Here is an 18,856-nt window from a genome sequence, read left to right as displayed (position 1 = left end):
AACCAAAAAACCTAAACACACACACACACACACACACACACACACACACACACACACACACACAAAGAAAACAAACATGACGCGCTTTAGGCCATCTCGTCTTGAACAGGAGCGCTTTACAAAACTGAACCAAAATTCAGCGAATACATGTCTCACAGACATGATAATATATCTATAGAAAGCTTTAAATTACTACTTAACGAAATAAAACAAATCAAAAACAAAAACTCTTTCATTATAATCATAATCTGTAAAGATGCACTTCTCTCTAAAGGCGCGTCTAATGAGGAGATGGCGAGTCAGGATCGGCAACTTCATCCTTGCGACACCGACTCAGAAAACACTAGTTTATTATTAAATAACTCAGATATCTACTTACTATTTCCACCTGTCACATTTATGGTATTTACTTTTGCCGGTGCTTTGCGGCAAGCTTAAGCCTATTGCTTGCATTTGAACGCAGAACTGTTCAGCTGCGCTGACGGCACGCACCATACATGCTGCTGCTGCGGGACACTAAACACCGTCGAGCCGCTCTTGACAGTCGCAGTAGCACGGTCTTGTGTTGTTTCCACCAGCGAGGCAATTTTTTTCATCACTAGCCTAATTGATGGATGTCTAAAATATAAAAATAAGGAGAAGCCTAAAACAGGCCGGAGGCCCAGCCCGCGTCTGAACTATGACATGAAAATTGGCCTGAAGCCCGGCCTGAGGGGCATAAAAAAGTCGGGGCCCCAGGCTGAAATGCAGGGCTCTACACAAAATATTGCAAAAAGCTGGAATATGAATATAACAGAATGTTGGGTGGATAATTATCTTTTTGGACAATCAGAGGAGAGAAGCACGATATTAAATGAGACACACCAGACCTATGCAGAAAAGCCATTTTCTTAATCTGTTCCAATGACAAAATTATCAATTATCTTTGTCTGTATTCAGACAGAACAGGGGCATAAACTTGAAGTACTTCAAAACTGAATGAAAACATTGGTAACACTTTCTATGAAGCCCGTATTTTTATTTATTTATTTAGTCATTTATTAGACGCTTTTATCCAACAGAAGCAATCAATTGTAGTATTAAAACAACTAAAAACAGATCCAAAACTAAAAGCTAAAACTTTATAAATACTACCTATACACATTTTAAAAATAAAGAGATTAAATAAAAATGACAAATGCATACAGCAAAATTTCTAAACTTAACATTTAAATGAAAAACAAAAAAATAAAGCTAAAAACAATTCAAAATATTAAAGAACAAAAGGTATAAGAGTATAATAATGATTCTAACACCAAGCCAAACACCAAAAAACCAACTACATATACAGTATGTGTATGTACAACCACACACACATAAATATATACTGTATTTGTACATACACATTAATAAATTCAATATATATATTATTTCATTTCCATTTAGTTTGTTGAAGTATTAAAATAACTCAAATTAAATAAAACTAAAAACTTAATAAAAGACCTATACAGACATAATAAATTCAGACATAATGTAACTAAAATTAAAATAAATAACAGATGTATTTATGTATTTATAATACATAATAAGGGTATTCTTATAATAAAGTTTGATTATTTTGATGGTACCCTTTAAACAGCTGTTGATAAGTGACTCTGCAACTACATATCAACTAGCGGTCATTAGAGTATTAGTATGTCTGCTACTGTAAATATTTCCTAACACTTTATTTTGATGGTCAACCAACAGGTAAACTGACTATAAGTGTATTTGCAAGTACGTAAACTTATTCTAACATACTAGATTCTACCATTCTTGAGCATACTAATACTCTAATGAGAGTTAGTTGGCATGTAGTTGCAAAGGTGCTTATAGTCGATTGATTAAGGGGACCATCAAAATAAAATGTAACCATATAAAACATTGCATTTTTTTCAGTTGGAGTATAAAGCTCACATCAATTAATTAACATTAGCTCCACAGGAAACACTCAAATAACACTCAACATCTAACCACTCACAAGCTGTAGTAAGATACTGGGCAGATCTTAAATAAACAATGTCAAGATATGATACAGTCCATTATTCTGTAAATGAAGTAGATTTAATATGGTGTTCATTGTGTGTTATAAATAATCATACTCTTAAATGTATAACCACAAATACGTAAGTATTATGATGTATTATAACTGTTGTTATGATTATTCATGAGTTGATATAACATATTATAAGTTTTTTTATAATGCATTATGCATTCATTATAATGCCTTAAGAATACCCTTATAATGTATTATAAATACGGGCTTCAAAGAAAGTGTTACCAAAACATTTTATAGATGTAAATCCATTAATAGTTTCCATATAGAAAATATGCCTTGTATATGAAACATTATTTCAACCTGTATGTTAAATAAAGTGAAAATGCTTTTTTTTTTGACTGAATTGGAAATATAAGGACAAAATAATTTGTTTAATTTTTTAAAAAGAAATCGTACTTACACACACTATATGTGTACGTGTGTCACGCCCCTGGACTGGTTTTGCTGTGTTTTCCCTCCCCATGTGTTCCGTGTCCCAGTTAATTGAGTCATTCCATGCACCTGTGTTCTCCTGATTGCCCTGTGTTTAAAAGTCCCAGTCTGTTCAGTTTGTGGCTGTCGGGTCTACTTGTTGGATGTTGTGTGTTTCCCGTGTTCCTGTTGTGGATTGACCCCTGTGATTCAAGTATTAAAGACTGTTGAACATTTCTCCGCGTCTCCATCGTTCCTTCCACAGTGAATCGTGACAACGTGCTTGAGGGCAAGTGACGCACAATCATGTTAACGCTAGGAAAGTTTAAAACATATATGGTGACAATTAAGAAGGTGGAAAATATGTGCCATATAATATCTTATTTCAGTATTAGTCTTTACAAGTACTAATTTGAAGTTGAAATCACACCTTGCGTATTTTCATTCATAATTATTCATATGCTCACAATTGCTTTGTAATTTTTTTTTAGACGCGTTAACTAAAAATATTACTTTATTACTGTGTTTGTTGCATAATCAGTCTATTTTTTTCTATTATTCGGTAGAATTTGATATTCGTTTCGAAGTCATTATTCGCACCTTTCTGCCTAAGGTGAACTTGTCGCTCGCTATCACACTGATTGCATCTGAATGCTTGCTGAATGTCCTACTGTCCAGAACGTCGCAACAACTCCATATGAATTCAGTGTTTCTTGCTGTGTAGAGCTGAATGTACAGGACGAGCAGGGCAGAACTCCTCTACACTGGGCTGTAGAGCAGGATCAACTGCACAGCTGTGCATTACTGCTGGAGCTGGGTGCTGACCCCAACATCCTCAACAGCACCATGATGGGCCCTCTGCATCTGGCTGTCACAAAGAGATACAATCATCTAGTAGAGGTCAGTAACACATGCTGCTGGGAATCCGCTGGTGTCACAGTCAGGCCAGAGAGCAGCAGTAGATATGCTGTTTGCAGTCTGTTGAATAATTTGTCATTATGTGCATCAGACTGTATCAGATATACTGTACTGGTCAAAGCTGTCCAAGTTGCCCAATACATGCACCTGTATTTATTTCCTTTAAAAAAAATAAAGTAAAAACAGTCATATTTGTAAATATTATTACAAATTTAAATAACTGTTTTCTATTTTAATATATTTTAAAATGTAATTTATTCTTGTTATAGCAAAGCTGAATTTTCAGCAGTCATTACTCCAGTCTTCAATGTCACATGATCCTTCAGAAATCATTCTGTTTTTGAGACTGTCAGTCTGTTTTGGGTGTGGGGATTTTTCAGTTACTCTTTCTGCAGGTTGCATCATAATGCAAGTAGGTGACAACATTTTCTGTATGAGTGAGTCATTTGAATCATTTACACAACTGATTCGTCCACAAAACACTAGCTACATCCTTAATCGCTTACTTACCTACTACCTACTTAAAACTTACTTTGTGACCATAAAAAATGTATGTACTAGTGTTAATATGAGTAGTATGAATGAAATTCGGATGAGCTACTTCCGCCATATTGTCACTGTCACAAGTCGATTCACTGCCATTCACAACTCCTTTCCTGTGGCTTCATGGGATAGTAAAGTGTCAATCGATTGCACACTCCAGAATCTCAGGTGGCAGAAGTAGTTAGTCATCTGGGTACATTTCATCTACTTCATCTATCAAATACAGTGAATTCAGACAGTATGAAAGTTGGCATATTTTGACACAGGGCCTGATTAATTACTTCATTTATTCATATGTTTATTCAAGTGACTGCCTGAATTCAGAATAGCATACTAGCATAGCATTATTATTTCTAATTGTAATAGTAGTATGCTAATATGCTTTTCTGAATTCAGTCAGTGTCTTTATGAGTGAGTCATTTAATTATTCATTCAACCCATTCACAACACTGATTCATTCATTCAGGAATGAAACACGGAGACACAGCGGATGATTCTGCCATTACTTTTTTGGAACTGTTTTCGTTGGTAGAGGGAGTTTGTTTATTTTTTAACTAAAAATAATAAAATCTTTTTTTGTTAATTGAAATGAAGCCTATATGAAATAAAATATATATTTTATTAGATGAAAAAACAAACTTAAACGTAAAAAAAAATAAATAAATTAGACGGGTAGCCTTGACAACTAACTGAAATAAAATAAGTTGAATAAACAATATTAATAAATACTACAGTTGTATATAAATAATTCTAAAATAACACTGGTTAAAGTAAAAACAGATAAAGCTATGTTGTCTAAAATATACTTGTTTACAGAAGTTATGTCACACTCATATTCATGCTGTTGATCTCAATATCATCACTCTGTAATTACCTGTGGTCTCATGCCTACAGTCGAATCACAGTCATACTGATATCCCCAACAACATTTATGCTTGCGTGATTTAGCTGGGATAGCATACGGACAGCTCAGCGGGAAACTTGAGGGCATCTTCGGTGCAGAATCCGCTTTCTGTCAGAGTGAAATGCTGGAAGAATTATACTGATTGAGTGCCATGCGGAAATTGATGATCATTTTGTTTGTGTCTGGCACAGGTCCTTTTTCAGTCCTGTGACAAAACAGATGCCAATCTGGAGGGGGATCTGGGAAACACCCCTGTGATGCTGGCCTGCTGCACTAATAACTGCGAAGCTATTCAGTTTCTTGTGAGTACAAAAGAGCCATAAAAATAAACACAAAAAAATGACTGACATAATCCTCATTTCCCCATATTGTGTGATAAATGAGATTATTTTCTTTCCTTACAGTTCAAACATGGTGCCAAGATGTGTATTCAGAACAAACTGGGTCACTACGCTATCCATACGGTTGCTTTTGCAGGTGCCAAAGAGGCCATGGAGCTGGTTTTGAAAATTGGCAAGTGAATTTAATATTCTCATTCCACCAATTCATGATGAATCCACTCCCAACCCATTCACCATGCAGTTTAGACAGGCATTGTGACTGTGCACAATACATGGGTGGTCTTCTGTTCCGGAATGATGTGTTCCAGATATAAATATTTGTGGGTTTTTCTGACAGCTCCCTTTGGCTGAAAGACAAATGACACAGTTTTCATTTACATTACAGTCCAATATTTTCAGATTCTTAAATGCAAAACAGTTCAAACAAATAGAAGGGTCAACATGTCAAATGTGACTGCCAGCCTCCAGAGCTATTTGCAAGCATGTCACATGGTGACCAAACAAAGCAGTCATGCTTTCATTGTGATTGAGGTTTTTGACATCACCCAATGTCAGCCAATGTCAATTGATAGTTCACTGAAAAAAGAAAATTCTGTCACCATTTAATCACCCTCATGTCATTCCAAACCAGTATTGCTTTTTATTTTCCTGTTGCAAATTTGAATAATGTAAACCTCTTTTTCCATGAATTTACAATAAATGGTGACTTGACACAAAAAGAAAAAAAAAAAAAAAAAAAAAAGGACTGGTGTTTCAAAAAAGTAGCAAAAGGGGTCCATATGCCTCATGGGCTATATTCCAAGTATTAGCTATCGTATGACTCCAGAAGACTTGGGATATTGGGCATGAGTTGTATGAAACACCTTTTGTTTGTTTGTTTTTGTCATTTTGGCCCGTTTCAGTGTACATGTTTGGTAAGGCATGAGGCAAATAAATTATGACAGTTTTATTTTGATGCTTTATTCCTCAAATGAACTGAAAAGTATGGAAAAATGAAGCTGAACTCATCTCTTCTGTTTCTCACCCTCATAAAGGAGAAGAACTGGGCCTTTCCACTTCAGTGCACATTAATTACTTGGATAAGACCAAAAGTACTCCCCTCCATCTGGCTGTACGTGGGGGCAACATTGAGGTGATCAAACTTTGCATCATTAAAGGAGCCACAGTGGATCAGAAACAGGTAAGTGCTGTTACAAGAGGTATAAAAAAATCTTTTTAAATATAAAAGTTAACAAGCATACCTAAAACGATCAAAGGAATCAAATGGCCCAAGGCTTGTGATGAAAAAGAAAGTTTATTTTTCGTTTGGCAGGGAGTCCGTGGCAGCCCACTGAACTGTATGGTATTGTAAAAAAATATTATTTTTTATAAACTGATTGGAGAGAATCTTAAACTAATAGTTCACCCAAAAATGTAAATTCTTTCACCTGTGGAACATAAAATAAAATATTTTGATAAAGGTATTTTTGTCCATAAAATGGAAGTCAAAGGTAACCAAAATTGTTTGGTTACAAACATTCTTCAAAATATCTTGTTTTATTTCCCACAGAATACAGAAAGTCATACAAGTTTGAAGTAACATGAGGGTGAGGATGATGGCAGAATTTTCATTTTTGAATGAACTATTCCTTTAAGACTCTTTAAACATTGTGAGATTGTCATAGCGGTATCCTCTGTGGGCAGCACTCTGATATAATAATTATTTAATTATTATTATTATTATTATTATTATTATTTATAAAATGACTTTCTTGACCCTTTATCTCAATCCCTCTTATGCCAACAACAGTTCAAAGTTGAACTTAGGTTTCTATTTATTACTTTCACACTAAATAATATGGAAGCCCATTCTCACTACATAAGAAAAATCATGTTCTGGTAAATCATAACTCATTTTTATGTCATAAAAAGTAAAAAATGATGACAAAACAATTATGACAAAACATTGAAATTATGGCAATTGTTTTCATAACTAAAACTAAAAAGTTTCTGATTGGCCATTGCGTTCAAGAAATCAACAGATATTTGTCTGTGATTAGCTTCATCGCTCAGCGCTGCAAAAACGCATTGTAAATAGTAACTTTCGCTGTCCAGAGCGCAAACGCTTACACACTGGATAGTTTGCCAGATTTTCAATTGCTTTTGCTTTTGTTTAGCACCCTCTAGTACCCCTGTAGAACCAGGCCTGGTCTTGGCTAACTGCTCCAATTGCAGCGGGGCTGACATCGGGGATTGAAAGATGAACGATATGGGGCAACTGCCCCTCCCCCTCCCCCTCCCCCCTAATGTCACCCATGGTCATAAATATGATTTACCAAGGAATTTTTTTTTTCTTATGGGTGGAAATGAGCTTCCATATAATGGCTTAGAAACAAAAGTCATGCATCACGGTGGTTTCAGGTTCCATCTTTCCACTGACTAGTTTTTTCACCAATATGAATTTTGTAAAACATATTTTATCAAAACTCCTCCTACAGCAGTAATAAGATAGTCAGCAAATTTATGTAATATAATCATGAGCCCATTATCATCAATACTTATTTCTGTAAAAGCTTTTTGATACATTAAACCACACTGAGGCTAACTGAGAAGTTTGGGGACAAATATAAGAAAATTGCCTAATGTCGAGCTATAATGTCATGATTCTGAAAGAAAGACAAAAATAATCTTTTTATGAAATGCAGTCAGAAGAATGTGGCCTGCAATGAATACAAAAGCAGCCTGATTTCCTGGCTCTCGATCTTGACCACACAGACACAAATACACTCACACTCCATTTGTCTGTAGCAGCAGGGTTGATGCATTCAGTAATAGCTTCAGATAGTTAAATTGATACAAATTGCAGCCACTTACGTCTATAGCTGAGCTTGGCCGTTCTGTCCATTGCCACAGCAATTCAGGGTGCTCTCTCATTAATGGTTTGTGTTACTGGTGCAGCAGCTGAGAAATTGCCCCCCTCTTGCATTACCTGACCCTGCCTTTCCTACTTATGTCAAGCTAATAGCTGACTTCCATCTCAGTGTCTGTCTGTCTGTGGGGCTTGATTGTTTTGCAGTGTGACAAATCCACGGCCCTCCACTCTGCCTGCACTCAGGGTGCTCTGGAAGCCGTCAAAATCATGCTTTCGTCTTACAACAAAGTGGAAGACATCATCAACATCAGGGATGGAGCCAATCAGACCCCCTTACATAGGTCAGTGTGATGCCATACTGCTCTCCAGTAGTTATTATGTGACAGTCTCCTGGTTTATCTCCGAGCTGATTTAAGCAATCTCAGTTCACATTAAGTTAGCAAATATGGACATAAATAGCAAGGAAAGCAAATAACGTAAGCAGGTAATTCCATACTATTGCCCAAGAAACTATATGTGAGATGTTGCTGGTGCTGGAGAATGTCTTTAAGATTTAGAGCACATTTGTTAAACAGGTTAGTTGTGGAAGCTGCCTGTAATTGCTACTTTCTTGCTATTGTGACTTTATCTGACAATGGCATTTTAGGAAACGGGATGAAAAGGGAAATTCTGAAGCATGTTCATGCTCCTATTTTCCGTACAACATGCTGACCAAAGGGCTGTTCACACCAAGTATGATAATTATAACAATAACTATATTAGCATCCACACCAACACATAATAACGTACTCTGTTACTAACGTAACCTCGGTTCCCTGAGATATGGGAACGAGTACTGCGTCTGCTAAAGGCGCTATGGGAAAAAGCCTTTTTTTTTTTTCTCCTGAACTGAAGCCTTTTTCAATCACGCAGTGAAACTGCACGGCCATTGGTTTGTGCAGTGTATTAAAAATGAACCAATGGCTCGGCAGTGGAGCTGCAAAAGCATATGGCGACAAAGCCTGCCAGAATGGACGGGGTCATCTGGCTATATAAGCGGGCATTCGCCACAGGATTATCAGGTTACTTCGACTGAAGCGACGACGCTCAGCTGCTGTACTGATGTTAGCGCTGGGGGCAACGTAAGCACAGTTGACCACAACAACAGGGAATTCCCGAGGCAAATAGTAGGGGTGAAGGGACACAGTTAGTATCTCCAGGTCGGCTGTACATGACTTGTGGTGTACTTTGATGTTATTACACCACCTATTGTTAATGTACAAGCACACTCCACTGCCGCGTGTCTTCCCCGATTGCTCGGTTCTGTCTGCCCTGATTATTGTGAAGTTGTCCAGGCTGACTTCAGCATCAGAGACTGACGGGTCTAGCCATGTTTCTGACAGGGCGATGATACAAATATCCCTGAAGGCCCTTTCCAATCGACACCTGGCATGTAACAAATCCATTTTATTGCGGAGTGAACGTACGTTTGATAGTATAATGGAGGGGAGAGGAGGTTTAAATGGACGTTTCCTAATTCTGCTGTGAATACCCCCACGTCTTCCTCTTTTCCTCGGCCGAAGCTCCGGTGGTAAAACCACATCAGGCTTGATGTTACACAGCAATGAGGACCGGTGCAATAAAAGCACATCACGGCTATAGGTGAGTAACTTGTTGCCGGTATCTGTCGGGTGTGCGTGATTCCTGCAGATCAGCCATGCCGTTAAGATTAGGACAATAACAATCACCTAGTAACGATGAATCATTGCTCATCCAGCCGAGTATAACTTAACATAAAAAGAAAAAAAAAACGTAGAAACACAAAAGCGTACATTTAACATTCATAAACGAGTTAAACAGAGTCAAACAAGTACAAGCCGTGCTGTTTCAGCAGAGCATGCGCCATGGTAACCATATAAGTATTATAACTTCCATAAGCAAGTAATGCCCATAGGGAAGTTAACAATAACCCAAGGCTAAAACGGGCTGAACTTCCTGAGGTCACGCCCGGCCTGGTTAATCGTCCCAGAGTACTCATGCAACTTCAGCACCCCAGGGGTCGATAGCTGACAAGTAAACTAAAACCAGAGAGCTTGAGCGCGATACGGTCAAGGGCTCTCTGTCAGACTTGTTTGCGTAACGCAGTGCATGTCTCTTCAAGCAGAAAGGACCCTGGCCTGTAAGGCCGGGACTTCCAGGTTATAAAACCTAGCAAATGTGGACGGCGAGGCCCAGCCGGTTTCCGCAATGGACACACCGCTAGACCACGCCCAAGACGAGGCGATGCCTCTGGTGGAATGGGCCCATACTGCGATGGGACATTGTAGGCCCAATGAAGAGTACGCTAGCGAGATAGCGTCTACTGTCCATCTAGAGAGTCTTTGCTTCGTAACCGGATGCCCTTTGGTGTTGTTACCAAAGCAAACAAAGAGTTGTTCCGACCGTCTGAAGGGGACGGAACACTCAATGTAAATTCTTAGAGCTCTGACGGGGCAGTGCAGGGATAACTCTCTGTCCTCTTCAGAGGGAGGAAGCGCAGAGAGCGCAATGACCTGTTCTCTGAATGGAGCGGAGAGCACCTTGGGTACGTAACCATGCCTTGGTTTAAGGATGACCTTAGGGTCGTTAGGCCCAAATTCCAGGCAGGTAGGACTAATGGAAACCGCCTGAAGGTCTCCTATTCGCTTTACCGATGCTAGTGCCAGAAGCAGAGCAGTCTTCAGCGACAGTGACCGAAGATTGGTAGACTGTAGCGGCTCAAAAGGAGGGTCCTTCAGGGCCCTCAGCACAGAGGGCAGATCCCATGAAGGGACAGTGAGGGGGCGAGGCGGATTCAGCCTCCTGGCGCCCCTCAAGAAGCGGGCAACCGCGCTGTTCCTGCCCACTGATTGGCCCGCAATAGGGGCATGAGAGGCCTCTGCTACATGTAGCTGCTACATAACCCTGGAGGGTGGATGGGGAGCGTCCCTTATCCAGCAGCTCTTGCAGGAATGATAACACCACTGACAGATCGGAGGTAGAAGGGTCTTCGCCGCGGCTTAGGCACCAAGCAGAGAAAATAGACCACTTAAGGGCGTAGAGACAGGGCTCTAGCCTCCAAAATCGTGTTTAAAACTCGCTCTGGGAGGCTTGTAGGCTCCCGTCGAGCGGCCAGAGGGGTAGGGCCCACAATTCGGGCCAAGGGAGCCATATTGTCCCGTCCGCTTGAGAGAGGAGATCCCGTCTCAACGGAATGGGCCAAGGGGCCGCTACCAACAGCTGGGTCAGCTCTGATAGCCACAGTTGGTTCTTCCAGAGAGGGGCCACCAGGAGAACCTTGTGTCTCTGTTCCCTGATTCGCCTGATTACCTGTGGGATCAGGGCGATTGGGGGAAATGCATAAAGTAGGAGGTTGGGCCAATCGTGGGCCAACGCGTCCCTGGTCTTCGAATAATAAATTGGGCAGTGAGAGTTGTCTTCTGAGGTGAAGAGGTCTACCTCGGCCTCGCCGAAGATCTCCCAGATTCTCTGAACCATCTGCAGATGGAGCATCCACTCCTCTGAGGGGACATTGCTCCTTGATAATATGTCCGCTCCTCGAGTCAATTTGCCCGGTATATGCGCCCTCACCCTGATATGTAGGTGTCCGTGACACCATGCATGGGATGGAACCCGCGGTGGGATGGAACCCATGAGGCCCAGCATCCTCTGAAATGTTTTGAGAGGGCGAGTTGCACCGATCTCGAAGGAGGCCGTCAGTCTCCGTATGGCCAGAGCCCGTTCCGATGCGACTACAGCTCTCATTTGAGCTGAGTCGAAAACTGTTCCCAGGAACGATGTTCGCTGGCTGGGGAACAACGTTCTCTTGGCAAAATTGAACTTGAGTCCCAGGCGCTCTAAGTGGCTGAGGAGGAGGGTCCTGTGTGATATTAATTCTGCCTCCGACTTGGCCAGCACGAGCCAGTCGTCGAGGTAGTTACCGTGTATTGATAAGCCACTCCCTCGAAGGTGAATCTCAAGAATCATCTGTGACGGGGGGGCTATCTGGATGTGAAAGTATGCATCCTTCAGGTCCAGAGAAAAGAACCAGTCCTCTGAGCAAATCTGCGCGAGGATCTGTTTCAGCATAGTCATCCTGAACGATCTTTTCATGAGGGCGTGATGAACGATGTTCGCTGGCTGGGGAACAACGTTCTCTTGGCAAAATTGAACTTGAGTCCCAGGCGCTCTAAGTGGCTGAGGAGGAGGGTCCTGTGTGATATTAATTCTGCCTCCGACTTGGCCAGCACGAGCCAGTCGTCGAGGTAGTTGAGAATGTGGATTCCCATCTGTCTCAGAAGGGAAAGAGCCACGTCCATGCACTTCGTAAAATTGCGGGGGGCTAGAGACAGCCCGAAGGGAAAGACCGTGTATTGATAAGCCACTCCCTCGAAGGTGAATCTCAAGAATCATCTGTGACGGGGGGGCTATCTGGATGTGAAAGTATGCATCCTTCAGGTCCAGAGAAAAGAACCAGTCCTCTGAGCAAATCTGCGCGAGGATCTGTTTCAGCATAGTCATCCTGAACGATCTTTTCATGAGGGCGTGATTCAGGTGTCTGAGATCGAGGATGAGCCGGAGGCCACCATCCTTTTTGGGAACGAGGAAGTAACTGCTGTAGAAGCCTGACTCGCTCTGAGCTGGAGGAACCATACTACAGCTCCTTTTGCCAGCAGATTCATCACCTCTGAGCGCACGACGTGAGCGTCCCTGCTTTGCACTAAGGTAGGGACCACGCCGCGAGAAACGGAAGAGTAAATTTGCTCTCTGTTAATGTTTGTGTTTTATTTTTCTTGCTATAACAGCGGCCAGTTGTGTGGGAGCTTTTGAACAGGCCCAGTATTCACAGCGGAGTTCACAACAAACACATTGCCGTCGGCACCCGGAACTGAACGGGGTGTTTGGAGGCATAACAGAGGCCATTTGGGGGGTGCTAGACTCAATGCCCTCGTAGCGAGAGCAGTCAGCCCCCGTGGGCGTGGCCCAGACGCTTCTAGAATCTGAGGCTGTCAGCGATAATCATTAGTGACAGCATTCCCTTTCAATCTGCCTAAAAATATAAAAACCGCTCATTAGAAGAGGGGTACTGATAATTTTTATGTGTAAAGACACCGGCAGATCAAAAGTGCTGCGCGCATTCACTCAAATCCGCTCGTAGCGGACGAGGGGAGGGGCCGTCTTCATTGAACCGTGGTGAACCGCGAGCGCAGCAGAGCGAGAGACACACTCTTGTAGTGGTCTATCTCAGTGAGTGCAGTCTCGGCGTGGGTGTGGCCCGGGGGAGCAGCAGACTCAACTCGAAACTGTCAGCGATATGAAATCATTGGTGACAGCGTTTCACTCCGATCCGCTTAGAAGGATTGAGCCACTCGATGAAAGCGAGGGGCGCTGATCCTCACGTGTAAAACATGCTGGCCGATCAAAGAGCTGCGTGGGGACAGACTCAGGCTTTCATAGTGAAAGCAGCCTCCGCGACGCATACACAAATGTAAAGCAGTCAGAATTAGCCATTTCTTCCTCTGAGGTAACCGGGAAGAGGAGAAACTTGAGAGATGGAGGGGACCAGCGAGCGAAACCGGAACAGACTGGGACTTTCGAATGAAAACAGCCTGTCTGAGCGCAGCTTCAGCGCCGCACACACAATGTGAAGCTGTCAGCAATAGAGAGGTGACAGCGTTCTGCTCCGATCCGCCCATGAGGTTAGAGCCGATCAGCACCGAGGGGTGCTGATCCTCACTTGTAAAACACCCCGGCAGATCAAAGTGCAGTGGGGAGAGCAGGCACGTGGGCTCTGTGCCGGCGTACGATTGCTTAAACCCGGTTGCTCAGCCCCATGGCTCTGCTGTTTCTATCTCCGAGCTTTGCTGAGAGAGGAGAAATGAGAGAGTGGGGCTGCCTTCGCTGAAGAAGGCGGGGCGCGAGTGGAGAGGGGTGAGACTCAAGTTCTCAGTGAAAGCATTCCGTCTCATTGAGCATGCAGTCTCTGCGTGGGGGCTGCCCAAACAGGCGACGCGCTCACTACTCCTCTAGCCACACTCGCAGCACAACATTTGCAACAACGTTTCCAGAAAATTTGCTCTTTTAAGAACTTACCTGTTAGAAATAAGCTCTTTTAGGCTGTTTTAGGCTCGCCGGATTGCGGCAGGGGAATTAGCTGGGACCTCTGCTGCTATGACACTGAAGGTGGCGGGAGGAGCGGCGAATCAGCTTAATTCCTGCTGCGTGGCTTTCTACGGCGAGCAGGCTTCGAGTCTCATAGATCAGCGAAGATCATCATCGTCGATGAAGGAGAAGAAATCTGAGAATCCTGTGGCGAACGCCCACTTATGTTTAAGCTCTAAATGTTCATGCTTATAAATGTTCAAGCTCTTTAAAGCAACTGTACTGTATGTCCAGGTAATAGGCAATATTTATTTATTAAGGTGTTTTACCACCATTTGCCTTCAATACAACTTCCAACCTTCATAGATTCATACAACTTTTGAATCTGCATGTCATCAAATCAGAGATGTTAGAGGAAGCTTCTTCTCACACATCTCTCCAAAAACCGAGGGTGGCAGCAACAAATGCATGTGTACAGCTATCCACTGTAATTACCACAGTGATATATTTACGAAAGTTAATTCCACTCACTTAATTGTAGGGGGCTTTAAAGTCACAAAAATAGACATAACTACATACTGCTGGTTTAAAGTCAGGTGGATTCTGGTTGGCTGTCAATGTTTTTATCATTCATCAACTGGGGAAAAAACAGTCTAAAAGTGATTCTAACAATATTGTCATTATTGTTATAGTTGTAGTGTGGATCTCCCTATTGTCATAGAATTTGAACAATTATTTTAAAGTTATAGTTATCATAGTTATAGTTGTTATATATAGATATCATCCTTGGTGTGAATGGGTTATCAAACTCCAAAAAAGACAGAGTTAAAGCACAACAAAAGTCCAAATTATGCTATATTTCAAGTATTTTCAAGCTGTATATTGAGGAAATTTTAAAAAGTTACTCACAAATATTAAATCTTATTCACACTGTTGTATATGCAGACTTGCTGTGTCTGGTTTGATTAGGAGATGCACAAAAGCCAGTGGCATTTTTTGTTGTTTAAATCCTGAAATGGGAAGTTTTCATTGTTGGCTGAACTATCCCTTTAAAAAGACCTGAACTGTTTACAGAAATGCACACAGTAAACCGCTTACAAGTAAAATAAATGTCCTTTAAATGATCCAATATTCATATTCAGTGCTAGGAGTGCAACATACAATATAAGAACATTATAGGATCATACTAGGACTTTTAAGCAAATCTGCACTGGATTTCACACTCCTAAATTTATTCAGAGTACAAGAAAACACTGTGAAGGTGAAATATTTATTAAAGCAATCTAACTGAAAGAGCATTCCTTGAGCCATGGCAGACGACCCCGGGCTAATGTTGCAATATGAGACTTCTTTACCTTCTTTAGTCTTTTTTTCATAAGACTTTTAAAGGGTTTTTTTTATTTTTATTTTTTACTATATATATAATGTATGCGAGCGTATGTAAATAATTATTCGTATATTTATATGCTTTATATACATTTTAATTTGTAAAATGTATGTATTTGGAAACAATATCTACAAGTAGAAACTAGAAAGCATTTCAAACTATGTAGCTTTTTAATATGTACAATGTTTTTATGTCATTTTTAAAATATGTATTTGTATTCTTGTTGGTACAATATGATTTTAAAGCACTTTTTTGCTATGACCAAACAAATGTATTAATAATGGTTATGCCATTAGCGTGCTTGGCCTATTACAGTTCACAGCTGTATTTGTTTGATCAATATCCATGCTTCAATGATTAACAATCACTTTCTTTTCCTAATAGAGCCACGTTGTTTGATCATGTCGAGTTGGTTGAATATCTTATTTCAAAGGTAAATGTTTAAATGGCTGCTTTGTGAGAATGTGAGCAGCTAAAACAACCCGAATTCAAACCTTTATTCTGCAGTATGTGCACTCTGTGAACCAGCAAGCTGCAAAGCTTGGATTGATCTTTTGATAAGATGAATATTAAGCACCCAATATCTCATCATCTTATCGTATGTCCTTTGATGTCCAATATCTCACCATATGTCCTTAGATAAAGCTGTTAATTCACTGTCATTTGGATCTCATTTCTCTTGGAAAGGAAGCAGAAATTGACTGCATTGACTGTAAAGGACTGTCTCCTATGCTGATGGCCTCCAGATGCGGTGCTTGGAAAACAGTTGCGTTTTTGCTGTCAATTGGTAAACATTTTCAACACATTATAGCTCCAAAATTATTTGCATGCACATTTCTGCATATTTAACATATTGTCTTGTTGAAAAAAGGTGCCGATTTCAGAATCAAAGACAAAGTAGGTCGCAACTTCCTCCACTTTGTCGTTCTTCAACCAAAAGGGCTGAAAAATCTTCCTGAGACAGTCTTACAGGTGTGAAAACCTTCCTAAATGTCAAGTTCAGTTTGTTAGATGCAGAACACAGCTCTTTCATTTTGAAAGAAAGCCTAAAGAGTACAAGTGACCCTTTGTTATGGATTATTACATAATGTACTGTTTTAAACATGCATATGTTCTGTATATAGTTATAAGAGCCCATTGCCTCCTCCAGAGCAACGCCGTGAAGGAGATGTTGTCTGGTGAGGATGTTGAAGGCTGCACTCCTCTGCACTACGCCTGCAAACTTGGCATCCACGATTCGGTCAAAAATATGCTGGGTCTTAATATCTTTGTGGGTCAAAAGTCACGGGAGAAGAAATCAGCGCTTCACTTCGCTGCAGAGTGAGAACGTTTGTAATACAGCCACAGCTATTTCAAAATCAGATCTTTGTGCATATTTTCTTATATACTGTATAAGCAATAGGTTTTGACCTATAATAACATATCAAAGGTAGTTCTGACCATTTATGAGAATTTTGCAGGCCTTAAAACAAATGAATGCAGCGTAACTCCAAGCTTTCAAATCTACACTCTAAAACCTGCTAATATTAAGTGTTTTCTCCAATTTCTGTCAGATATGGGCGTACAAACACATGTAAAAGGCTGCTGGAGACCCTCACAGACTCTAAAATGCTGAACGATTGGGATGAAAAGGGTCTGACGCCCCTCCATCTTGCTTCAATGGCAGGACACACTCAAGTTGTGGAGCTGCTGCTCAGGAGCGGTGCGCTGTTTCAAAGGTACATCATACTTTTCTGGGAATCTACATTTTCACAGTCATCACAAGCAGTTTTTCATAAATACCAGGCAGTGTTATTTTAGCATCGAGTTACTGTTGTAGTTTCATTTCAGTTAAAGTTTTAATAATTTTCTTGTGTGTGACATTTTTATTAGCGTTTTTTTTTATGTCTATGTAGTTTTATTAAGTGTTAGTTTTTAGTTAATTTAGTATTTCAACTTAAATTGAATGGAAATGATTGCCTTGGCAACTAACTGAAATAAAATATGTTTAAAAAAAAAAAATTTCAGGTAATGTTTATTTTATGGTTTTTATAGTTTTTATGGTTTTAGTTTTAGGCTAGTTCAAGATAATAACCCTACCAGGTCATAATTGCGTCAAAATCTCAAAAGCTAATATTCCCATTTTTTTAGTTAAAATCCCCATGAAATCAAAATTAAAAGTTTTTTGGGTGTTAGTATCAATATGTTAGTCTTAAGGTTATCTATAAGGCAGTGTGCTCCAAAACAGTGACAAAATTCGCATTTAGAAGATATAAGCATTCAAAGCTTGCAGTTCGTCATTTCCACCAAAAAGGCTCAACGATTTTTTTGACGTCACACTTCAGCGTCTCATCAAACTTTCTGTCCAATCAAATGCTCTCTAGAATCCGAAGCGCCCGCCCCCTACACTATAAAATAGACGCTGAAGCCGCGGCTGAAATTGGTCACTTGTCCACAGAATTAGTATTTTCTGTACAGTGAATGGCACGTAGTGCACTATATAGGGGACAGGGAACGATTCAAACAGTGTAAATATGCTTTCCATTGAGGAAAAAAAGTCTGGTTTCGCGCTGTGTCACGCTAACCACCGCACCGCACACACACTCTGCTCCGGTCCAGAGACGCGATAGCACGGAGCGGATCACATGCGCGAGTCGGCGCAAACCACAAAATGTATCAGAATTTGAATTCTACACAATTTATAGCAATATGGATGAGATTGTGGCTGGCATACCCTGTCAAATGTGACTTTACGGAGCTCAACGGCTCTGAACAGCTCTAGGCCAAGCTGTGATATAAACTAACGCTATTGGCTATTTAAAAATGGGGCGGGGCTGCTTGATATGTCCCGCCCTGTCTTCCTGTTTCAGTTAAAATGATGTCAACACGCATAAGCATTTCAGGGGACCTTTAAATTAGTAGCTTCAAAAATTGCACTTTGTGAGTTCATTCAGCTGGACATTCTGTCTTAAGGTCTTTTGTAATCTCTAGTGATTACAAAGGCTGGTCCTGTTTACATCATGCTGCGGCTGAGGGATACACACAGACAATGAAAATCCTCCTGGCAGCAAATGTCAAACTTCTGGATGAAACAAATGAGGATGGGGTAAGCAGCGTAAAAATCCTAAACAACGTCTCTAGGCGGTCTAGAAGACCCCGACTGAGAGCGTCGCCCCGACCCCCGATCTTACTGTGGAGAGGTGCGGGTTGCAATGCTCTGTTTTTGAGACTGGCGATATGAGGAGCTTGACGGCTTGGGCCGGCTTGGGGGGGGAAGAAACCGCAGCGCGGGCTTCCGAACCTTGAGAGAGAGCCGCGGATCTAGCGGGTGAGGACCGAGAAAAGA

The 18,856-nt window shown here is 40.9% G+C and overlaps 1 protein-coding gene across 1 annotated transcript in view; it reads left to right on the top strand.

Moving 5' to 3' along the window:
- Window positions 1–18,856, top strand: part of LOC107657811 (transient receptor potential cation channel subfamily A member 1-like) — a 33,221-nt gene that overhangs the window by 2,705 nt on the left and 11,660 nt on the right. Inside the window, exons 3-13 of the mRNA XM_016446057.1 lie at window positions 3,213–3,388; window positions 5,045–5,155; window positions 5,258–5,366; window positions 6,229–6,374; window positions 8,250–8,386; window positions 15,916–15,964; window positions 16,219–16,318; window positions 16,403–16,503; window positions 16,682–16,851; window positions 17,085–17,249; window positions 18,502–18,616. Coding sequence (XP_016301543.1) covers window positions 3,213–3,388; window positions 5,045–5,155; window positions 5,258–5,366; window positions 6,229–6,374; window positions 8,250–8,386; window positions 15,916–15,964; window positions 16,219–16,318; window positions 16,403–16,503; window positions 16,682–16,851; window positions 17,085–17,249; window positions 18,502–18,616 — 1,379 coding nt within the window. The remainder of the gene's footprint in view (window positions 1–3,212; window positions 3,389–5,044; window positions 5,156–5,257; window positions 5,367–6,228; window positions 6,375–8,249; window positions 8,387–15,915; window positions 15,965–16,218; window positions 16,319–16,402; window positions 16,504–16,681; window positions 16,852–17,084; window positions 17,250–18,501; window positions 18,617–18,856) is intronic.

The sequence above is a fragment of the Sinocyclocheilus anshuiensis genome, unplaced genomic scaffold, assembly GCF_001515605.1.
Source record: "Sinocyclocheilus anshuiensis isolate Anshui unplaced genomic scaffold, SAMN03320099.WGS_v1.1 scaffold7, whole genome shotgun sequence".
NCBI classification, from domain to species: Eukaryota; Metazoa; Chordata; class Actinopteri; order Cypriniformes; family Cyprinidae; genus Sinocyclocheilus; species Sinocyclocheilus anshuiensis.
This window is presented reverse-complemented; position numbering and strand designations above follow the sequence as displayed.